Source organism: Diadema setosum, chromosome 4 (genome assembly GCF_964275005.1).
Source record: "Diadema setosum chromosome 4, eeDiaSeto1, whole genome shotgun sequence".
In the NCBI taxonomy this organism is placed as follows: Eukaryota; Metazoa; Echinodermata; class Echinoidea; order Diadematoida; family Diadematidae; genus Diadema; species Diadema setosum.
In genome coordinates, this window is record NC_092688.1 from 4,175,147 (window position 1) to 4,197,843 (window position 22,697).

At 37.1% G+C, this 22,697-nt stretch overlaps 2 protein-coding genes across 2 annotated transcripts; both read left to right on the forward strand.

Annotated features, from left to right (window-relative positions):
• The first annotated feature begins 13,972 nt into the window (after nucleotides 1-13,972).
• Nucleotides 13,973-16,295, forward strand: LOC140227385 (uncharacterized). The gene is made up of 3 exons (XM_072307792.1): nucleotides 13,973-14,072; nucleotides 15,082-15,406; nucleotides 16,193-16,295. The coding sequence occupies exons 1-3, from the start codon at nucleotides 13,973-13,975 to the stop codon at nucleotides 16,293-16,295; spliced, it is 528 nt and encodes a 175-aa protein (XP_072163893.1).
• An 818-nt stretch (nucleotides 16,296-17,113) lies between these two features.
• On the forward strand, nucleotides 17,114-22,155 carry LOC140227394 (complement component receptor 1-like protein). The gene is made up of 5 exons (XM_072307802.1): nucleotides 17,114-17,180; nucleotides 18,992-19,276; nucleotides 20,114-20,323; nucleotides 20,863-21,078; nucleotides 21,905-22,155. The coding sequence occupies exons 1-5, from the start codon at nucleotides 17,114-17,116 to the stop codon at nucleotides 22,153-22,155; spliced, it is 1,029 nt and encodes a 342-aa protein (XP_072163903.1).
• Nucleotides 22,156-22,697: the final 542 nt, after the last annotated feature.

A 22,697-nucleotide genomic window follows, 5' to 3' on the forward strand; every position in this document is an offset into this window, starting at 1 on the left:
CGGTTCGCCACGGGGTAGCCGGTCTCCTTTGGGCCAGGCAGCACAGGACGCTTCAACTAGGACAATGGCCACACATTATCTTCATGGACGAGAGCCAGTTCATCCTTGACCGTAGAGATGGGAGACAGCGAGTTCGTCGGTTAGCTGGGGAAAGCCTTCGGGATGACTATGTCAACGAGACAACTCAAGATGGAGGAGGTTCAGCGATAGTCTGGACCGGAATCCATTACGGAGGAAAAACGACACTATTGGTGCCGGATGGCACCACTAGTGGCGTTTACTTATCTAGTGAACGCAGCTGTCTGCAGGGAGATGTTGGAGTTCCACTGCCTTCCATAATTATGAAAGACATATGTATGGATTCAATTTCCGACTGCAGGATGATGACGCTAGACCGCACAGGGCAGCTGTAGTAAGAGAATTCCTAGAGGCAAAGGGGGTGGAGCAGTTGCCAGAACATGCGTGGGATGCCCTAGGCCGAGCCATCAACGGCAGAGAGGTCATTCTTCAAAATCTGCAGGAGCCGGCAGCTGCGTTGAGGGAAGAGTGGGAAGCCATACCTGTCGACGTCATCAACAACCTGGTGGACAGCATACCACAACGCCTACGCGCTCTGATTCGTGCTAGGGGTGGATAGATTATTATGATTTAGACATATACTTGTTAAAGATCACTGTGAAAGTGAATAAGAGGCATGATAACAAAGTTAAGTGATTGATATACATCAAACATATTATTTTCCAAGCACATTGTAATAGATATGCCGTTAAAGTTTGAGGAAAAAAAAAATATTCCACCTTTATGACCAACACTGTACATTCATATCTTGGCAGGGATTCTTTCGTTTTCTTTACGAGAAGAAATGTTTTACGTTGCCACTGACAAGAAAATGAAGAGCTTATAAATTTACACTCACAGGACCGGTAGCTTCAATGATCATTCCAAGGTTACCTCAAAACGAACATAAAGTCGCACACACTGATTTTGTGTGAGGACTGAAAATAAGTGAAATGGGTCAACCTAGCCAAACTTGACTTTTTCATATTTTTTGAAAGAGCGGGTCTTCTTTTACATTATGCTTAAATTTGGTATCATAAAAAGGGCAGGAAAGTGTGTATTTTTATCAGTTTATCTCGAACATTTTTGGTAGAATAGTGTGATTAGGTGTGTCTTTAGAATCCCTTTTTCATTTCTGAAAAACCTTGCCACACTCTTCACTTTCAACTCTAGTAACTTTTGAAAGGATAGTGCTACTGCTTTGAGAGTTGGCATTAATTATGGACAGATTGTGTTAATGTGGCATGCTTAATTTCAGTTTAATCTAATAATCCCTTCATTGTTGTTACTCTGGTGGTTTACTTCCTGTTTTTGTCCCATTCATCGCACAGCCAGCACGGTTTGGTAAAGATTAAGCGCTTGAATAGACACTATACTTCAGAGCGTCTTTTCTCAGTTCACACTTTTCCTGAGTTTGTGCTTTCTTTCCAATATTTAGATAGGTTAGGGGAGTCCATTTGATTTGAATTATACATCATTTTAAAGGTTAAAGTCTGCTCTTTCAGAATATGGTCTTAACTAAAAATTCATGTCTGGCGACTTTTTGTTTGTTTTGAGGTGCAGGGTCACATATGATAATGCGCTCATCTCGGGGCTCTCACTGTTGTTCTTATTGGAATTAAATCAATTCTCGAGACTGGGAGTCCAAAACTGACAATACAAGAAAGAGAGGAAATTAAGTTATTGTTAATTGTCACTGATTTCGAAAAAAACAACAACAACACAACACACACACCACTTGGAATAAAAGATATAAAGTGAAAAACAAAGGCTAGAATGTTTAGGATTTCATCTCTTGTATCATTCACTAAAACCACATCAACATTTATATACTGATTGTTTGAAATGATAAACCGACAGATAGCGAGAGAAAGAGATATCTTCCCTTATACTTACACATACTTATACTATGTTTATTTCAAGCATTTTTTTTAAAGTTTAAGGACTTTAAGGGATAATTCTAGATGTGCGTGTCTATATATATATATATATATATATGTGTGTGTGTGTGTATACATATATAATTTCGTTCTCTGATAATCATACTAATAATAGAATAATAAAATCAACAAATAAACCTACTATTGCTTAATCATAAAGTGAACATGTTTTCAAATTAAACTGATTCTTCCTTCACCATCCACTGGCTATGTATCACATGGTGGTCTTTCAAGTCGTCGTCGTAAGCACTTAAAAACGTCGGTGTCTAATTCAAGTTAATTAAAAAAAGCTTTGGTCTTCCATCTTCACCTTAATTCTCATTGTGTGCGGTCGTATGTGAACAAAAGGTATACCGTCAATATATTAAAAACATTATGAAAGTCATGTACATCAACGAGTAGTGTTTCCATACCGTTCAGGTGTTTAACGTATTGACAACACTTTGGATATTTGTTCGCTTGTTTGTTTCGAAAGGACACATTACCGTGCTCTTAAAAAAAGCAACACCATCCCCCTCCCAATTTCCAATCTTCCCTCCGAATCTTCGTGCCTTCAAAATATTAATTGACTGAACTCTACGTCTGACTATCCCCATAACCCAAAGCACCTCCTATCTTTTGAACTCATTCTATCCTCTCTAGGTCCAGAGTCGAAATGTGATCGCCCTGGTAACGTGTTGCATGGAAGATGGGATTCAAACATCACACGACCTGGATCCCTAATAACCCTGGATTGTGATGATGGTTACACCCTCACTGGAAGTGCAGCATTGTTATGTGTGACGTCATCCGACAATGGTTCGTCGACACACAAACTATCTTGGAACGCATCAACCCCATCTTGCCAAGCAGCCGAAGGTATTTTTTTTTTTTTACGACTACAATGACGATGCTTTAGTACTAGGTATTTCTTATTACGTAATGCTTTTTATGGGCAAACACTCAAAATCTTGTCAGCATTTTAACAAAGTACTTACAAACTGCCATCCATGAAACTAGTTCTTCTTTATGAATTTGAGTTTTTGCACGTTGACTTACAGCTTTGAATTTTCTGCGAGGGACCAATTGAAATAACTACAGAGTGGCTTTCGAATGATGCTATATGGTAACAAGTACTTTAAGACTGGTAGTCCACAGTACTATCCACTGAGTGACAATAGCTCATCTCTTACACAGTTTATATCACAAATTCCAGAAATTGACACAGTGCCTACTCTGAAGACAAACAAGAGCTAAAATGTTTTTGCGTAGCGAAGTTATACACATCTTATCACCACAATGTTAATGAGTGTGTAGATACATAACTGAAGAAGAGAAGATCATCACATTCCTAAAATCACCCGTATTGTATGACTCTAATTCGATGTGCGTTGGATTTGATTTGCTTGCAAATTTGCAATATTTGTATCTTGTTCTTTGCAGCATTTTCTTAACTTCAGAATCTTTCCATGCTTTTCATCCACAGCCGCTATCCATCCATTCAAACCATGGCTGATTTACCCGATAGCTTCATTTGCGATTTTCTTCACAATGCTATCCCTAGTTTGTACGGTTTGGTGCGTTTATCGGAGACAGAGGTGGGTCTCGGAATTGTGTGGTAATAAGAGTGAAAAAAAAATCATTTTTTGTAGTCTTAAAGTGCATTGTCCAAACTGTTTAGCTTGAAAGTAGAAATGATGAACCATTAATTTTATCGATCAGAACAGTACCCAACACATGAAAAAGCATCCTTCCACATTTTGATGCCAATACGTCGGTACATTATAAAGCACTCGATTCCATTCGATTCCATTGGATTGTAGTTCGCGGGAGATCATCATCAGAATTAACATAAATCATAGCACAGAAATTGAAAGAAAAAAATAAGTACACTCATGAACTAGTGCCTTTGATGACAAAAAAAGGCATCGACATCCCGTCTGAATACAATGTAAGGACAATTAAGACGCCAGTCATTACATGGTTTTTTTCTTTTGTTAGTTAAAAACACTTCTTTATTTCTTAAATGTAAGTTTATCTATAAGGGATTTCTAGAAAGGTGGAAGCGTAGTGGATAGGATAGGGATTATTATTCTAATATACATAGATATCTATGTGTATGTAAAACATCACTACGAATACGGATAGATGCAGTCAAATACTACGAATGTAGATATATATTATAATATATATGAACAACTGATTTAGAGGTCTGACTTTCATTGTGAATAAATTGATTGCAGTATGTTGTGTGATGAATAATTATTTGACATTCTCAGCTTGATTTAATGAGAAAAGATCTGACAACTGATAGAGTTCTGCTATTCTATTTATTGCAGGTATAAAACCTCACTCAATTCCAACCAGATCGATAGTGGTATGGCTGGCGTCCAATCTTCAGTCCAATCTCGATTTCCTGGAAATGGTACCAACAGTGGTACTTTCTCACTTTATACCTTGGTGCCTCCTGTCGACAATTCCATCACCGCTGGAGGATACCCGGTCCCCGTAGGAGCTGAAGATTCTACATTTGATCACGATCATATCTACCAAGATGCTGAAGAGATTCGCAGAGATGTTGTAGAGATGCATGGAATATCTGAACGAGCCATTTCGGTAGAAGGCGGAGACAATCATAACTCGTTCGATTCTCAGCGTCTGGTGATAAGTGAGCAATCACTTCTGGAAACTTCACATCTTAAGCCTTCCACTGAAGCTAAGGACGGTGAATATGACAACCTCACCCACACGGGTATCGGCAATGTCACCACCGGCAGAGATACAACGCTGCAGCGACTCCGTCTGTTTGACGAGACAGAGTACAACTCGCTTGAATCTACTATGGGTCCTGACGTTGGTCGAAATGTGATGAGACCGCACGTGAGCAAACCCACAGAGCCCGCCAGCTGCACTGGAAACACTACCATCACGAATGAAGAAAGGCCACTGAATTCCATCCTGACGAGACAACCTCCCGAAGTTCTAGAATGGAATGCTTCTTACGGCGAAAATGAATACAACAGCATCGATACAGCAAGCCCAGCAAACGACAAAATGCTGACGTCTACCCCATCCACTTCCAATAACAGCTTACAGGGGGATTCGCTGACCACAAATTCGCCTGTCTCCATTGCTCGTAACCCGTTGACGCCCGGGGAAGTTTTCTACGAACAGGTGGACTCAAGTGAATTTCGTGAAACCACTGGTAGCCAGGCACCAAATCTTTCTTCAGCATTTAATTCGGCTGACTGCAACCTACTGAATCCTCGCAGAGACAATATGACGATTTACGACAAGGATGGTGAATACGCAGAAGAAAGCTCAGCAGCTTCTGTTGTTACACCGCGGAGTTGCGAGGAATTGTATACCAATGCAGAAATGCAGAGAAATGGACTTTCTACAGAGATCAGTTCCTTTGACGAGCTCCAAGGCACCACGGAATACGATGATGTCACCAATACTGCAACTATGGGACTCTACGCAGAGGTGGACAAGAGGGGAGAAATGTTTTCAAAGGAGGATAGTTCTGTGTCTACAAACAGGGGCGAGGATCTATACGCCAAAGTAAATAAGCAAAGAGATCTGCACTCGAACGGAGACGGATTCATTGACAAGCATCAAGGCACCACAATAGACGAAAATGGCGTCGAGACTGCACCTGTATTACTTTATGCACAGGTAAATAAGAGAGTGGAAAGTGCCGACAGGGAGAATCGTTCTTCTTCAGGTCGTACGCGCGAGGAATTGTATGCCAAAGTTGATAAGCAGAGAGATGGACGCTCTTTGGGAAACGGTTCTACTGACGTGACCCAAGGTACGACGGAAGACGAAAAAGACGCCACCAATGCACCCTTTGAAATCTATGCAGAGATAGATGAGAGAGGAAAGCAGTTCTCCAATGAAGCAGCTAGTTCAGTGTCAGCACCTAGACGCGATCAACTGTATATTAATGTGAATAAGGAGACGCTCGGCAGTTCAATGGGACTCGGTTCCATTGACGGGCATCAAGGTACCATTGAAAGGGAAAATGAACTCCAAACAGCATTTACTGAATTCTATGCAGAGGTGGAGAAGGGAAGGGCGAATATCTACTAATAAAGCATTGATTTTTTCCAATAACCTTCTCAGGACTATCTCGTTTAGATTTTCTTCTTATTATTGTACAGTGTCCTTGTCACTGAATTGTTGAAGCTGCTTAAAGAATTGATGTCAGTGTTGAATAAGTGTCTACAGGATACACCCATTACCCCCTTAAAAACACACTTCAGCGAGCACAGTAGGAAGTCAAACGACAAAAAAAAAGTTATTTAGGAGATACTTGTACAAGTTTGTACAGTACACATACACAGGCAAAATCATGTAAATACGTTTCTCTCTTATAATGCACTTTTTTTTCCATAATGTAAACTAAAGTTCATGTTATCTATACTGAAATAAGGATTTGCAAAACTGTTTGTACATAGTATGTATAGAATTATGTAAGTAAAAACCTTTGTTTTATATATGATGTGAAAATAAGAACATGCATGTAGATGTAAGCACTAACCTTATTAAGATGAGTCCCAAGACCACCTCTGAAGCAATAAAACGATTTTATACTGACTTGAGAAATAGGGAATAATATTTAGGTGCAGAAATGAGACGATCTCATTGCACAAAGGAACATAATGTTTTTCATCCTCACTTATATTCTGTATCTGCAAAGTAAGCACGAAGAGTTCGAAAAGGAGTCTTAAAGGCATCCGGAATACCATCGCTGAGTCGATAAAATTATCCTAAACTGACATAAGAGTGAGAGAGAGGGAGGTAGGGAGAGAGTGAGAGAGAGAGAGAGAGAGATGGAGAGAGAGAGAGAACATCATTGCATGAGATGTGAGTTTTTTTTTTTTTTTTTTTTTTTTTTTTTTTTTTTAGAAAGAAAAGAAATCGGATTTCCGCCTGGAAATGTGTCGCTGAGCTTCATTTGCTTTTCATTTTGAAAATCCAAGCAATATCTTTTGAATCTTCTGAACATCCCTCTCTCCTATTTTTCCACATGTTATGTATTATGTACGAGGGCTGCATACAAATCAAGCAATGTCTAAGCTGTAGCCCTTCTGCGTTATTCACTGCATCGCTGATATGTTTTGCTGTACATTGCAAAGGTAATGAAGAAACTCTATTGCTGTATATTCTAAAGGCAATGAAGAAACTTACTTTGTTAACAATTAATGTTTATGTACATATGGCACCAACAATGTATATAATATATCTGTATGTATCTGCGTGAGCAATGATATAATGTAGGAACCAATAAAAACAAAACAAAACAGTGATCATCGCTTTGAGAATCTTAAAAATACACCGTAATTATAATCATATGTGTTATGTAATGCCAATGATATGCTATTTCTAATTTTCTTTTGCCTGCCTCATAACGTGCTTTTATGCCTTTATATGTGTAGAAAAATTGCAGTAGTAACATCGAAAAAAAAAAGGAATCTGTCAATTTGTGGTAATCAGAGTTGTCTTAGGATGGAACTACAAATTTCTTTGTGCAGACGTTACACGACAAGCTGTTATTCTTTTACTAAGAGTAAAATTATCCTACATTTAGAACAAAACACTGTTGTATCATCGCGAATAAAGACACTGCGTATATTAAGACAAGTTCGTCTCGGCTTATTGATAGCTTTTCTGTCAATCCTGTGATTAGTATGTCGGATTAATTAACCATACATGATTCATAGTATGATTTGTTTACCTTTCATATGTGTGATCATTGATTTGAGAATGAGTATATGATCGACGAGGAATTTTCGAGACAACATGTCCATGTCTGTTATTGTTTTGCGGAGTGCGGTAGTGACTGATGTTCGCTCTTCTGTATTCGTTTTTTCCCCTCCTCTTTCTGTCTTGTTCTATCTTACATTTGAGATGTTTTTGATTTTCGGCTTCCTTCTCGCTCGTTCTTTCTGTTATAAAGACTTTCCGTCATTCACTGTGAAGATGTTTCCCTAATGATGAGTTTCTAATGGAAAAAGCATGTGGAGAGAAACGGTACACACGTGGATGTGCGCGGGCGTGTATGTGTGTTATTTTACAAGAGGAAAAAGCGGTCTTCAACCTTGGATAGCGGGATTAACCAATCAATCTGTACACCAAATAACCATGCCATGAACATTGTCTATGAAAGCTTGTAGCCATACACAGCTTGCAAGTGGGATAAATGTGACCGTGCATCACAAAACTAACAAAACGTCGTACACCCTGATTTTACGTGAGGCCTCAAAAAGACGAAACGGGTCAACCTAGTCAATCTTGCGTTTTTCATATTTTCTGCAAGAGCAATTCCTTTTTCTACATTTGTGTAAAGTTTGAGATCATAAAACGAATGGAAATCGTGTTTTTAGCAGTTTTCCAATTTTTAAAGAACATCGTGATTATCTGAGTTCCCATTTCATTACTTAAAAACCGTTCACACGCTCTTTAGTTTCAATGTTAATCATTAATAGAATGTGCTAATATGCCTAATACTTTTCTCAGGACACACTTTTTTCAGAGTGTGTGCTTTCTTTCCAATGTTTAGATAGGTTAAAGGAGTCAATCTGCATCGAGTTATACATCCTTTTGAACCTTCCAGAGTCTCCTTTTTGAGAATCTGCCCTAAAGTAAAAATTCATGTCAAGAAACGCGAGATTATTTATGTATAATTGATTATTATTTATGCATAGATTATTTATGTATAATAAAATATTATATATATATATATATATATATATATATATATATATATATAAACAGTGCGTATCAAAAAAAAAGGTAATCAAAATTTGAAGGGCTACGACTTCAACATTGTCAGCTTTGGAGAGTGCAGTGTTGGTTGTGAGAAAAGAGGAAGTCTTCTTCTTTTCACTGATACCTAATTATGTTGACAAAGGTCATGCATTACTGAGCACATGAACTTAAAAGACAACAATGACGAATTACACTTTTCCAAGTTTGAGTGTTATCGTGAAGGAACAATGCAGTTTTCACTGAATGGTGGGATCTCTCAATGAAAGTGGTAGCATCAGCAGGCCAGCCTGCTTGTCTGCAGGTTTGTGTTTAGCGCTTTTTCTCACCTCCTATGGTCTGTAATCTTCAATATGGCCACATTGTCGCTAACTTGGTCACTCCCTCAAAGGCTAAACCATTATCCATTTTCTCTCTTCACATTCAAGACTTGGTTTGGCGCTGCGAGCTATGTGCTGAATATGGACAGGGAAAATGGACTGTGTGGGTTTGCCTTTAATAGCAGGAGTGACCAAGTTATCGGACAGGTGGCCATATAAAAGGTTATAAACCATAAAATGTTCGAAGAAACCCTAAACACTAACCCTAAACACATGCTTGCAGTTATGCAGGCTGGCCTCTTAATGTTACCACTTTCATTGAGAGATACCATCTATTCAGTGAGACATGCATTGTTCCTTCACAATAACACGCAAACTTGGTGCAAAAGTGCAATTTGTCATTGTTGTCTGTAAAAATGCTTGACATTTGTCAGCATAATTAGGTACCACTGGAAAGAAGAAGAATTCATCTTTCCTTACAAACAAATTGAGCTCTCCATAGCTGATAATTATGACATGGTATATAGCCCTCCAAAGTTTGATTACCTTTTTTTTTTGATACGCTCTGTATATATATATATATATATATATATATATATATACAATGAATACATATGTAAAAGATGTTTACTTGCCACAAAATGATCACTGAACAACTAAATACAGGATTGCAAGGAAATTAACGTACATATTATAACAACTGATTTTTCACTTGCAATTCTATGCATTTATTTTACACTTTAATCGAATAATTCGACGGACCCAAATGGGATATTGCCTGGTTTAGCAATTTCTTCTGCTGTTGTATAGCAATTACACCAATTTCCACACAGCAACGAAGAGAGATCAATACAAATGGATATTCATAGATTTAACATCACCAAGGGCCAAGAAAGTCAATTCCACGGTTTGCACAATAACAATTGTAATTATCTTGTTTGAAAAGGATGTTTTCTTTTGTTGAATAAAAGCTACAGTTAAGTATTGCAATTTAGTATTGCTTTCATTTTCTTTGATGCCTACTTGCAGTTTATTATCATCTGTCCTGCTCCATATTTGTGATTTTCATGAAACCGTTTCGTCTATGCACCGCTTGAGTGACAGAAAAAATTATTCTCTGAACTCTCTATCCCCTATTCCGACTTTGGAACTTGGACCATTGCACCTCATTTTTTATTCTTTTTTTTTTCTACTTCCTGGTTGTGGTTTCCACTTTAAATTTGAGATTTTTGCTTTAACAGACCATGAAGTTCCAGTGACTACAATAAGAGTGCAATTATACAACGCTGGAAACGCTGCAGATAACGTGATAAGAGCTTTTATATCACAAAACCACTTACGCCACTTTCAACTACAGAGAGATCGCATCGAATCTCACAACTGCTCTCAACACTCAATTGTACACGATAATGAATACCTTCACATAATAAAAGAACAGTATACCCGGTCTCCAATCTGTGATAAACCTGTATTTTCTTCTGTAAGGAAATCATAGAGCGGACAATGGACATGAAGGAAGTGAAAAGCGAATTGAAAAACCAAATCTTATACATATTTTATTAATGACTATCACAATTACATCAAATGAAGATTAAATATTATTGTCTCCCTGTCATCTTCTTACAAGAAGTTACTCATCTGTTAGTTTGTGCGTAACAATGATTGAATATGACGTTTAATGAATATGTTTATGTACTTTATATCTCAAGTCGGGTGCCTGCAGAGCGAGTCCAAAACTCCTGCACAAGGCTTATCTGTGACAAACCCAGGTTCTCAAGGATTACTCCTCTTCTGAAAGACCTACACTGGCTTGCGATTCGTGAACAAATATTGTTAAAGATTTTGTTGATTGTATATAAGTCACTCATCGGTCAAGCTCCCACTTATATATGTATTATATACTTATCTAACTATTAGGCCAAGTGCTTAATTCTCACCAACACACTCATAATTTGCGCAGTCTCATGGACACTCTTCTCTTACAAATTCCAACACGTAAAATAAAAGTAACATTGGGAGACAGAGCATTTTGCCTGTGTTGCTCCCAAATTCTGGAATTACCTCCCATTAAAAATCAGGAAATTCCCAACTGTAGCAGTCTTTAAATTAGGACTCAAAACATATATTTCCATTTAAGTGTTTATTATCATCAAGTAGGCACCCTACATCAGAAGATTTTGCAACGCCAAAGAATAATTGTTTACAAGTTTTGCGCTTTATAAATTGATCACGTGAAGGGTAAAAGGGAGCTTTGAAGAGATTGTGTCAGTCTGATTTGTCTACGGCGTGTAAAATGTATGTGGTCAACCTGTATTTATCAACAAAATACGCGCCATTTTGTGTGTCACTAATATTGGTTTAGCATATTTTTCTCTCAGAGACCGTCTAGTTATTCCTCAAGGGCAATTGATGTGCTTTGACTACCATGACTGCAGATGGATAATAAGAAGACCAAAGTCATGACTGTCAGTGTTAACATGGTAAACAAGTGGATATTTGTGCTTATCATGTTGTCTTTCACTCCTCCAAATTTATCGGAACTCATAGGTAAGTAGTCTTGAGTGTCTTTTCCAATTCAAAATAACATTTTTCTTGATTTCCTCTTAAATCTCTAATGATAGAATAATCCTTCTGAAAGAAATCAAGTTCTCAAAGTAACTTTAAGACCACAGGGCGAAAGGAGAATATCCGTTTAAAAAAAATCGCTCTGTATAGACGTCAACGTTCAACCATAGTTCGGAGAACTCATCGTTAAGGCCAGGAAGTTGAGAAATGAAGTACGTAGTTTAAACTATGAGAAAACGTGCCTGTGATCACGGGCTATACAAACTATACATCCAAATTACGGGTAAGATTACTGTTTCAGTTTCGATAGGTAGTATCGATCGTCATTACTCATTTACAGCATCTTTCCAAGACAGAACAAATACCGGAATGTTTTCATAGAAAAGAGGAGAAGAGAATGCCACTTGTCTGATTTCAGAAATCGTGATTTCTTACATGTTTAGGCTTTTAACACGAACGTTGTAAAAAATACTTTTATGAGATCAGTCAAGGAAAAAACAAAACAACAGCATATTAAGTAAGTTAAACGTGCCTGCCATAATGACATTTCAGAACTTGATTCCCTTAAATGATCAACAGCTTGAGCGGGAAAATTTTCAGGTATAAAGAAATTAATGCTGTACGTTTAATTTTCACCCCATGATCCCGACCAGAAATCGCCAAATCATTTTCTTCTGAATGCTAGCACTGTCGATATTCTATAACTGGAATTTAAACCACAAATTACTTGCAGAGACTTTTTGCCCTATCACAATGGATATCTCCGTACAGATATCTTGTGTGGGCATTGCAGCGCGTTGTTGCGTATAATAGTGGATACGACTCCCGACTCCAATCGGATAATGCGAGTTCCATTCCAGCTCTGTGTTTAAGTCCTTGGACAAGATGTTTTCACCCGATACGTCCACGTCCCTCAAGACCCAGGTGTGTACCTAGCCACGATAGGGTAATAATAATGACAGGGCCCTCTGGTCGAGCAGTGGCAACACTGAATAGGCTACCATGGATAAAGAAGACATTGTAATTATTATTATTATTATCATTATTACTACTACTACGACTACTACTACTACTATTACTGCTACTACTTCTACTATCATCATCATTATTATTGTACTATCTTGATAATAAGAACATAATTTGCTGTTTGAAAAAGCGTTTTTGGCAAATCAAGAAGTACAGTTTCCCCTTGTATATTAATACTGCCAATTGTTTTTATGAGCACGCTGCGGAGCAAATTGTAAGGGCCTTTATACATGTTGGGTTTCGTTGTTCATTCTGCGCTTTTCCCCGAGTAAAGCAGGGGCCGCTCTCATCTCACTTTATTTAATCATCGTACAGTCTTGACATGTTGGTGTGAATCTATTAAAGAAATGTTCTATTTTCCAAGGGTCAAACACTATGTAGGCCCTACTTCCTGTATAGGGAAACCAGCTTGAGTGGTGAAAACAGAATACAATAGTGTGTATAAATATTATGATGGCACTCGAAAAGATTCTAAGAGGGATGATGGCGCTGACAAGAGTATCGATGCAGGGAATCGTTATTCGTGATTTGAAGATTATTATCATTGTGGTTTCATAATGAAACATAAGACATTTATTTTTTTTTTAAATTAGATCCTAAAAATGACAGCAATTGAAGGAAGACGATAACAATTGCATATCCTTTACATATCGCTTTAGAGCTGTTATATCAAAAATATACATTTCTTTAAATTACACTGATTTTGATTTTACGAAGTGGTGAACACGTGTTACAAACTCAATTTGGTCTAATGGATACCTTGTATTTTATCACAGTTACATAGCTTCAATTTTAAGTCGACCTCGACAAGAATTTTTTCTTTGTTTTAAAAATTCATCAGTATCAAACCTGATCAAATCAGAACCAGAAAAAGTAGGTTCGTATTTCACACATTTTTTTTTTATAAGTGACAGTAAACGACACTTTTGCAAATGATATCCTCTCCTCCAAACCAATCCCATTAACTTGTATAATAAAGTTACAAAATCACTCTTGATTAATGCTTGGTTGCTCATGGTTTAGTTTTTATCAATATATTTCGGTGATTTGTCATATCATGTCACGTGACCCATATCTCAAGTGGAGACACTTTCATGCGCACGGTCCCGCGCAGGACTGCGAACGGGAGAGAGATTGTGACAGTCTGATTATTGCGTTGTAGTCGCTGGACCAGTTGTAGTCTGGACAAATCACGCCATCTTGTCAAGTATTATATTGGGTTAGAAAATTCTGATTGAGGAGAAGGGTTGTTTATTCCACTGCAATAGATGATAGTGCTTAGCAGAGTCTGACTCTGATTAAATTACAAACATGAAGAATGAAATCATGGCTCTCAGCTCAGCCAAGTGGATATTTATGACAATAGTGATAGGATTCTCGATGCCTCCGCAAAGTTCATCGGACGTGATACGTGAGTACTTACTTTTTTGATGGTTTTCTTTTGAATTTCAATAATACTCCTAAACAATATAACATGAATAACGCATTTACTGTAAGACCGAAAGCTATAACATCTCTTTATTTCGTGATATTTACACCAATCGTAGCGCGGACATACGGAAAATTCGATATCAGATTTTGGCCTCACGTATTATTGTAGACACACAATCTCATGTGCAAAAGAATTGGAAAATTCATCTGCACAAATACAACCACACCCAATGATCCGATGCCTAACGACCGGTTGTTAGTTCGCAGATCAATCATGTACGAGGAGGACTGTACAATAATTCTGTCTAGTTTGTTTTGTCTTAGTTGTTACCACCGTGCAGGTTCAATGAAAACATTCTTCATCTGAATTACAATCAAATTTTGGCATTGATAACACCCAATATGATTAAACTGTCTAAATGCTACTTCAGGGTCTTGAAATAGAACATCTTAGCTCTATTTTGCAGAAAACCCCATTCAGTTTGGTTAAGCGGTCACAGAGAAATTTGGAATGTTGTAAAGCATGTGGTGAGTCTGATTCTTCCAAGTTTAGCACTTCGATGATTTTGTGTGTGATAACAATAGACAGAATTTGGAGGGAAGAGATTCTTGACATCCTCTACAAAATTCATCATTTCTCTTTGACCACTGAAGCAAATCGAATGTGGTTTTCTGTAAGATGTGGACAATGAGTTATAGTTTCATACCCTGAATTTGTAATTGGAGTGATTCACTATGTTCAAAGATATCGTTGCGGAGGGTCCCGTTGTAATTTTTTTTTTTTATTTTCATTTATTTATTTATTTATTTATTTATTTATTTTTTTTTTTTTTTGGGGGGGGGGGGGGACATACGGTACATATCTGCCAAAACGTATACCCTTATTTGATACGTCCCTGAAAACATGAATCATATATAATGCTACATATCTTAGGTACATAAAATCATGTCTTCACACTAATTTCCTTCTTATTTGCCACTAATTTCAGATGAAACTCTCGACTGTTGGGTGGACTACACTACTTTTGCGATCCAGGCAGATAGCGTGATAAATGTAGTTGCCGACAGGTGGGAAATACAAGCACCTAAGGGTCAAAGAATGGTTCTATGGCTGCAGTCTATCAACAATGAATACATGAAGGTTACAACAGAGGATGATATATCAAACACCAAGAGTGAGATTGAACTGGAAAATTTCAGCAAATCTCCACCCATCTTTTCACTTGGCCACATGCTGAGACTTAAACTATATATATCCGACCAGGATATATATATATCCCGTGAGAGTCGACATCACCGCAACGTGTTTAAAAGGTAACTTGTTCCTTTCTTCAAGGGTGATACACAATGAAATTGTCATTTCTGTCATTAATAAACGTGTCATTTTGTTATTACGGGCACCATCATAATCAACACTAAATGATTTGATTTCAAATTTAATCATGTCCGTTAATAAATATTGATAACTACCCTGTCATGTTCATGTTCGACAGAGTATCTTGAACAATAATAAACGCAAAACACCCATTAAAAATACCTTAAACACTGATACTCGAAAGAGTGCAAAATGAATAACCACAAAGATTGAATTTTTACTGATACACTCTTTATTTGATACATTAAAGGGACTGTACATCAAGTACTGGTTGACGTGAGGATTCAGCTTGTAACGTTTTGCGAGGTATTTAAAAACCACTCTATGAAATGTTAGAGCATACAATTCTAAGGGGAATTAAAAGTTTGCTTAATGAAAATCGGCTTTGAAATGACCGAGATATCTAAAAACAATGTGAACAAAAAGATATCATAAAAAAAAGTCGTGGCATGTCACTCTTTTGGATATCACAGCCATTTCAAAGCCAATTTTCATCAAATACACGTTGAATCCTTCTTGAAATTACATGCTCTTTCACATTTCATAAGAGGTTTCTCATCTCACCAAATATGTTATAAACCTGAATCCTCATCTCAACCAATACTACAGTCCCTTTATCATCGAGTAGGATTCATGTCGCGTAACAACGTTTTCTCTTTTATAGGTATTATATGGTTAGTGGTTTGTTTTTTTTAAGTATTGTTATTTTTGTGATACACTTTAAGGTACACAACTTTTGCCTCCTCTGCAACTCATCGGGGAACAGTCTCCTCTCGAAGGTTTGGTAGTTTGGCGATCTGCTACGGACAGCTTTGTTTGCAGTGGTGACTTTACAGAAAACGTTGCTGATTCGATCTGTGGAGCACTTGGTTTTCCTTCCCATCATAAGATTTCTAGCTCCAAGTTGCCCTCTTATTTCAACGCACGAAGTTGGATCGAGGCTGAAAGTTGTCCCGAGGGTAAGTCTTTTCTCCAACTGTGTTCGGTTATGTCAGGTTGCGAATCTTACAGAGAATAGTGCTGGATGTAAACACGTATGTGGTCACTATAAAACTCGCAACTGTTATAAGCTTTTGGCGTAGTTTGAACCTTTCAAGAGAACTGTTCTGCTGTTCATTATTACAGAAATCGTTTGAAGGGGAAAATGTCCTGAAACTAGATTTCTTCATGATTTCCTGATCACAAGCCACGAATACATTGTGATAAAGTGTCTGGTTTAATAAGGCCAAACTAGATTGATTATTAAAATCTAATGAGGTCATAACAAATGGTAAAAATAACTATGAGGCTGATCAAGGTTAACTTTACCCCTTTTTAGATTCTTAAACCGAGAAAATATACAATTGCACGAATATGTGATGGTAACATTAAAAATCTTTTCACAATGTTAATACTTTATAATAAAAATGACCAGATGTTCCCCTTTTAATTACTTTCAGCAAGTTTTGCATTCTTTTCAGGTTTGAATATTTCAGTGCACCCATCTGCTTCAAATAATAGCCTGAAAGCATAAGTGTATTACATAGCACATTAATTTCCCCTTTATAAGGTATTTAACAAACAAAGTAAAAGCTTGTACCGTACTGAAGAAAAAAAAAGTATCACGTTATTTTTATATTTTAATTCGTCTCACAGATTCTCGAAGTATGGTGAATTGCTCGTGGACAAGGACCGAATGTCCGTCTCAGAGAGCCGTGCACTTAAAATGCCGAGGTGAGAAAATGTGTTGAAAACTTTAAAGATTCTTTTCGTCTTTGGAAGATCTCTTTGGAAGATAAATTATGACAAAGCATCACAAAAATAATAAAATGGATCAGGACCCTTTTCACATAAGGACTCAAATAGGTAAAATAGATGAACCTAATCAATCCTTGTCGTTTTCTTTTAGCATTTTCTGAAAGAGCAATTCACCCTCCACATGATTCTAAGGTTTGGGATCATAAAACATATGGGTAATTGCGCTTTTACAAGTTATTCTGATTAAGTATGATTAAGACGTTCCTTTTCATCTCTTATGAGCTCTTTAAACACACTTCCCTTTTAACACTGATAAATCTTGAACAAGAACAAAATGCTCATTATCTAATATTGCATTGCAAAAAGGTAAAGTCATGAAATGAATGTGCTTAATGAGCTTTCAAAATATCAGCTTAAGACGATAATCCAATCATTGTGAGTGCGATGGTATACGTGTATCCTGTAATGTCCCACACATCGCACTGAGCTCCACTGGGTAAGATTAGGCACTTGAATATAACCGTAAACTTCTAACCGTAAACTTCTGTCCAGGGCATCTGTTCTCATTGCATACTTTTGCACAGTGTGTATACTCCATGATTGTATACTCCAAGACAGTATTTCCATGGGTAAGGAAAGAACTTTGCGTCTAGTTATGCAATTCTCAAGCTTTACTTCTGCTCTCTCAGAATCTATCCTTGTTTCATATCTGGCGAATTTTTGGTAGTTTTGTAATGCAGCTTTAATGCGTTTTAAAATCCATGAATCACTCACAAAGTCATTCTTAAACATACATGAACAGACTAAAGCCCCTTATATATTCATAGTCATGTGGGACGGAAGTGTAGGTCCTATAAAAACAAGTCTGATTTTGTTAAGTTAGTTGTAGTTCACATCTTTGCGGTAGCGAGTTCAAATTGCAATGATTCAGGACCCCATTTTAGCTGTAAAATCATACACTGTAACAACGTCGACAAGAAGAGGACAAGTTTTTATGCAGCTCACTCTCTCCCATTATAAGTCTTCCGTGATTATGCGAGTGCCATATATAAAGATATTAGCTCATGAAAAATCAGAAGAAAACAAGTTTATAAACATACATGTATTTGTAGAAAGTTAATGTATCACTATACTATAATATTGACAGCTGTCCAAACCTTACGAGGATGTTGAGTATAAAATACAAGTGAACACTTTAAGACTAATGTTTTCCTTATTTTGACAATTTTACAATATGTTGTTTTTCATTGCAACTGATTGACAAATTGCCCTACATCGACGTAAATAAGCACTGAATTGATCAGTGTTTTTTAGTAGTAGCCATCGAGTATGTACGCCCATGATTTTTTATCATGGCTACTACTAAAAAACACTGATCAATTCAGTGCTTATTTACGTCGATGTAGGGCAATTTGTCAATCAGTTGCAATGAAAACATCTCGACGGAAGAATTTCATGAATTTGAATATGTTGTTTAAAGGCAAACATGAAACCTAAAATATTATTACTATTCCGCAATATTGGAGCCTTAACGACAGGCATCTGTTTACGTCTTGGTTTATGAATTCTTATATAGTTTTTATGCCCAAAATACCCAAACGAATTTTTCTTCCAGCCAAGGTTCACAAGCACTATTGCCTTTAAAATGTATGAATAAACAATTCGAAAATGAAATACAATGTAATATTCGTGCTTTACAAATCGGTTAAGCACGAATTTGAAGAACATTAATTTTTTTTTTCTATATCGGATAAAATTATTCTTGGCTACGGTCTTTCTCCCCTCAGTCCCTGGTTACCTCGGATGTTACAAGAAACTATCAAGTGCGCAGATCAATACTCTAAGTCGGAGTTTCCAGAGACATACCGTCGAGCACGACCTGGAGTGTGTCTCCGTTTGCCGAGAACAAAGACATTTTGCTGACGTTGCTGTTATATACCGAGGTGCATGCGTGTGCGTCCCATCAGAGTCATTTGCCAGCATATCCTCTTCAGAAACCAACCTTCATGAGTGGACATGTCCTGACAGAGATGAACTGGAATTCAAATCTGATGTGTGTTATGCGTTTAATGGTAAGTTTAAGTGCTTTTGCTGTAAATACTGTACTTTTTCAAGTATTATGTTCACGCGTTAATTATTTACAATATTGCTCTGAAAGACGGCTTTGAAAGAAGATTATTTGTGATTTCATTACCATCCACAATTTCAAATGGCAAATGATATGACAAAGTAGCTTTATCATTTTAAAGCTCAAATTCAGTCACAACAACAATCTTGCAATACGGCAAAACCATTATTTGAATCGTTTTTAGATGACTAGTATAGTTTACAATCATTTTGGTAGATTTTAATAGTATTGTGTCGTCAGATCAAATATGCATAATACAATGTATCTAGTATTGGCATTATTTTCTTAATCACATCATGAAATCGCATGCATATCGATATACATCAAAGTGAAAAGTGGAATCTACTAAAAAAGTAAGTATAACAAATATTAATCAGTATAATCACATCGATTTATTTTTCTCATTTTTTTTGGGGGGGGGGGGGGCGTAAGAGTGTTTTCTTCAATATTTTAGGGATGTTGTGTTTTGAACTAAACCTCTTGCTTTCAAATTAGATTCCTTTATGTTGTTGTTTTTTCGCTCTCTACTTTAACATACGTTTACCGCGTTACCTTCACTTTGCTATGCCTCCTTTGTTTAGAATTGGTGAATACCAACATTCCGTCTGAAGAACTGCTCATCCCTAGCACTAAACTTTAATTCATGCATAAACTTTGTGTAGCTTTGTGTGATATGGACATCGGTAATCAAATTAATAGCTTGCGTGATGGTGATTCAATACATGCTTTTGTGCATCAAATTCATTCAAATGTTTCTCATCTACGGTTGCATGTAATGCAGTTTCCCTCGGCTTTTGCGGACAACTTGACAACGTCCAACACGGACACAGGGATTCCAACATCGCGCGGTTTGGTTCCATTGTAAACCTAACCTGTGAGGATGGTTACGTCATCAACGGTAACGCCACACTACAGTGTGTGGGACTACCAGGACGGTCGACGTACTTCCCTGTTTGGAATTCGTCTCTACCATCTTGCGAAGAAGTGGACAGTACGGTTTCTTCTTTTTTTTTTGTTTCCTGTGTCATATTCAATTTATTTTAAATTGCACTCACTGAACACATGACGCTCTCATTTTAATGCAAAGAGGTGTTACCTTGCACAGCTCAGGAACAATATATAAAGGTGACCATGTTTATATTAAATTCTGGGCAAACTCAGCAACGTAGCACATCGAAACCATGATATCACTGTCCCCTCTTTTCTCATGCTTGGGATGGCTCCCGACAAAACTCTCCTCAAATGGAATTATTAAGACAATTAAAATAATCAGGGCCAGAAAGTGTTGACCAAATGAACAAGATGTTTTATGGGGAAGAAATCTTCAGTTAAGTTTTGGGGCATGTATTGGCTGTTCGCCCTTTGAACAACTGAGAATTGCCATCATCTCATAAAACGAAAGAAAACATGACGTTGAAAGACGACATGTTTTCATATTTCATGTAAGTGTTCATCTGTTTAACTGAGCAATGAATGTGAACGACAGTGACCTTTCTGTCTCTCTCTACTTTGCCGCTTACATAATATCAGCCTCGTGGATGTTTTGTGATCATCCTGGTAACGTATCCAACGGAGAATGGAACTCGACCGTGACGTTAGTGGGATCTTCAGTAACTCTTTCGTGCGATGACAGTTACGTCATCAATGGTAGTGCCACATTGCAATGTGTGCAATCCAGTGACAGCAAGCTACCTACATGGGATGCATCAGTCCCAATTTGTCAGAGAGTCGAAACAACGTCTGAGGGTACTTTCTTCTTGTTCTGTTTTGTCCTTCTAAATAAGAAATAAAACCTAAACAGCAAATACATTATTCAGCATTAGAAAAAAAAAATAAAGATACGCATTCCATATTTTGAGCGACTTGGATCACTGCAGATGATCAATTTGTAATGGATAGTTTGGTACGTTTAGATTTCATTTTAGGACAACGCAACATGTAACACAGAAACCTATGGATATAGCTATACATGAATGTGTTTGACTGATGCAATGGAGCGTTTATGAAAAAATGACAATGATTAGTTTTTATTTTCATGTATTCTGTTAAATGGTTGCCACAAGTTAATGCATGATCTTCGTTACAAATATTTATGATCAGATACGGAAATGTGTTATTGATGTTTGCCTAAAATATTATTGCATTTACATACATTTACTAAATGAGGCTTTTGTGCTTCGAGTTGTATCCAAACGTAATCATACCTTCATATCGTACCATGTCATGCCCGTAATTATCACGTTTTCTTTATTTACTCGTCTTGGTATTCAAAATAAGTTCAAGAAAATACATTCCTTTTGTTTTGTGATGTCTTTTTTTTTCACAAAACAAAACGACGTCTTTTTTTCTCTATTTCAAGTGGTCAGTACCTTGCCCTTATTACAAGTAAGACAATATCTTTCCCACAGCTCTCTCCTCCCTCCCCCAGCCAAGACAAAGGATGATTGACTATCATAGATTCACACCACTTGAGCAGAAAAATATGACAACAAAAATAACCTTATACATGTTATTGTACTCGTGACTAACCCCACGACTCGTACGACTATCGTACATGTTCATTTCTTCCCAGGCAACAGTCTGAAATGTAGTTACCCTGGTAACGTGTCACACGGAAAATGGGATTCAAACATCACACGAGTTGGTTCCATGATAACCTTGGATTGTGACGAAGGCTACATCCGTACTGGTAACGCAACTCTGCTTTGTGAAACGTCATCCAACGATGGTCCAGTTTGGAACGCATCAATCCCATCTTGCCTAGAAGATGAAGGTAAATGTTCAACCTTAAATATATCTCCATCTGATAATTTGCCTTGTTAGCTCATCATCCAAGAATACTCGATAAAACTTCATTGCAGATATAACGGCAATGATATTCTGATATTTGACATTTGAATAATTATGTCTGTCACAAGTGAATCACACTTTACATATAGAACGACGGACTACAATTTGAAAAATTTGTTATTGCCTTGAGCACCTATGAGCATGGTGCTGCAATACAATTAAAATGTATTCCTTTATGAAGTAGATATGACAATGGAAAAGAAGTTTGGTGTAGCTCGTTTGTAATAGCACAAATATTTAAGCAGCTTTTCTTTTATATCTTACAACTCATTATCAATACTTGTTTCATTCATTCTTCTCTCATCCTGACATTCTAGGTGATGAAAGTTAATTATGATAAATATTTCTCTAATTCATGTTTCAGGTAGACACTTTCATGCTCTAAATATGATTAAAACACAATTTCTCTTCCCCTCTCATAATCTTTCCTTCTTCCGCGACATCTTAAAACAAAATATATACACATGATTGTATAGATATACGCATTGCACAGGACAAAAACAAAACAAAACAAA

Bases quoted from the DNA above. Each gene is read 5' to 3' on its own strand.
- LOC140227385 (XM_072307792.1), top strand. From the start codon at position 13,973: ATGAAGAATGAAATCATGGCTCTCAGCTCAGCCAAGTGGATATTTATG. The intron at 14,073-15,081 runs GTGAGTACTTAC...CACTAATTTCAG, and splicing joins AAGTTCATCGGACGTGATAC to ATGAAACTCTCGACTGTTGG. The intron at 15,407-16,192 runs GTAACTTGTTCC...ATACACTTTAAG, and splicing joins CACCGCAACGTGTTTAAAAG to GTACACAACTTTTGCCTCCT.
- LOC140227394 (XM_072307802.1), top strand. From the start codon at position 17,114: ATGGTGAATTGCTCGTGGACAAGGACCGAATGTCCGTCTCAGAGAGCC. The intron at 20,324-20,862 runs GTACGGTTTCTT...ACATAATATCAG, and splicing joins ATCTTGCGAAGAAGTGGACA to CCTCGTGGATGTTTTGTGAT. The intron at 21,079-21,904 runs GTACTTTCTTCT...ATTTCTTCCCAG, and splicing joins AGTCGAAACAACGTCTGAGG to GCAACAGTCTGAAATGTAGT.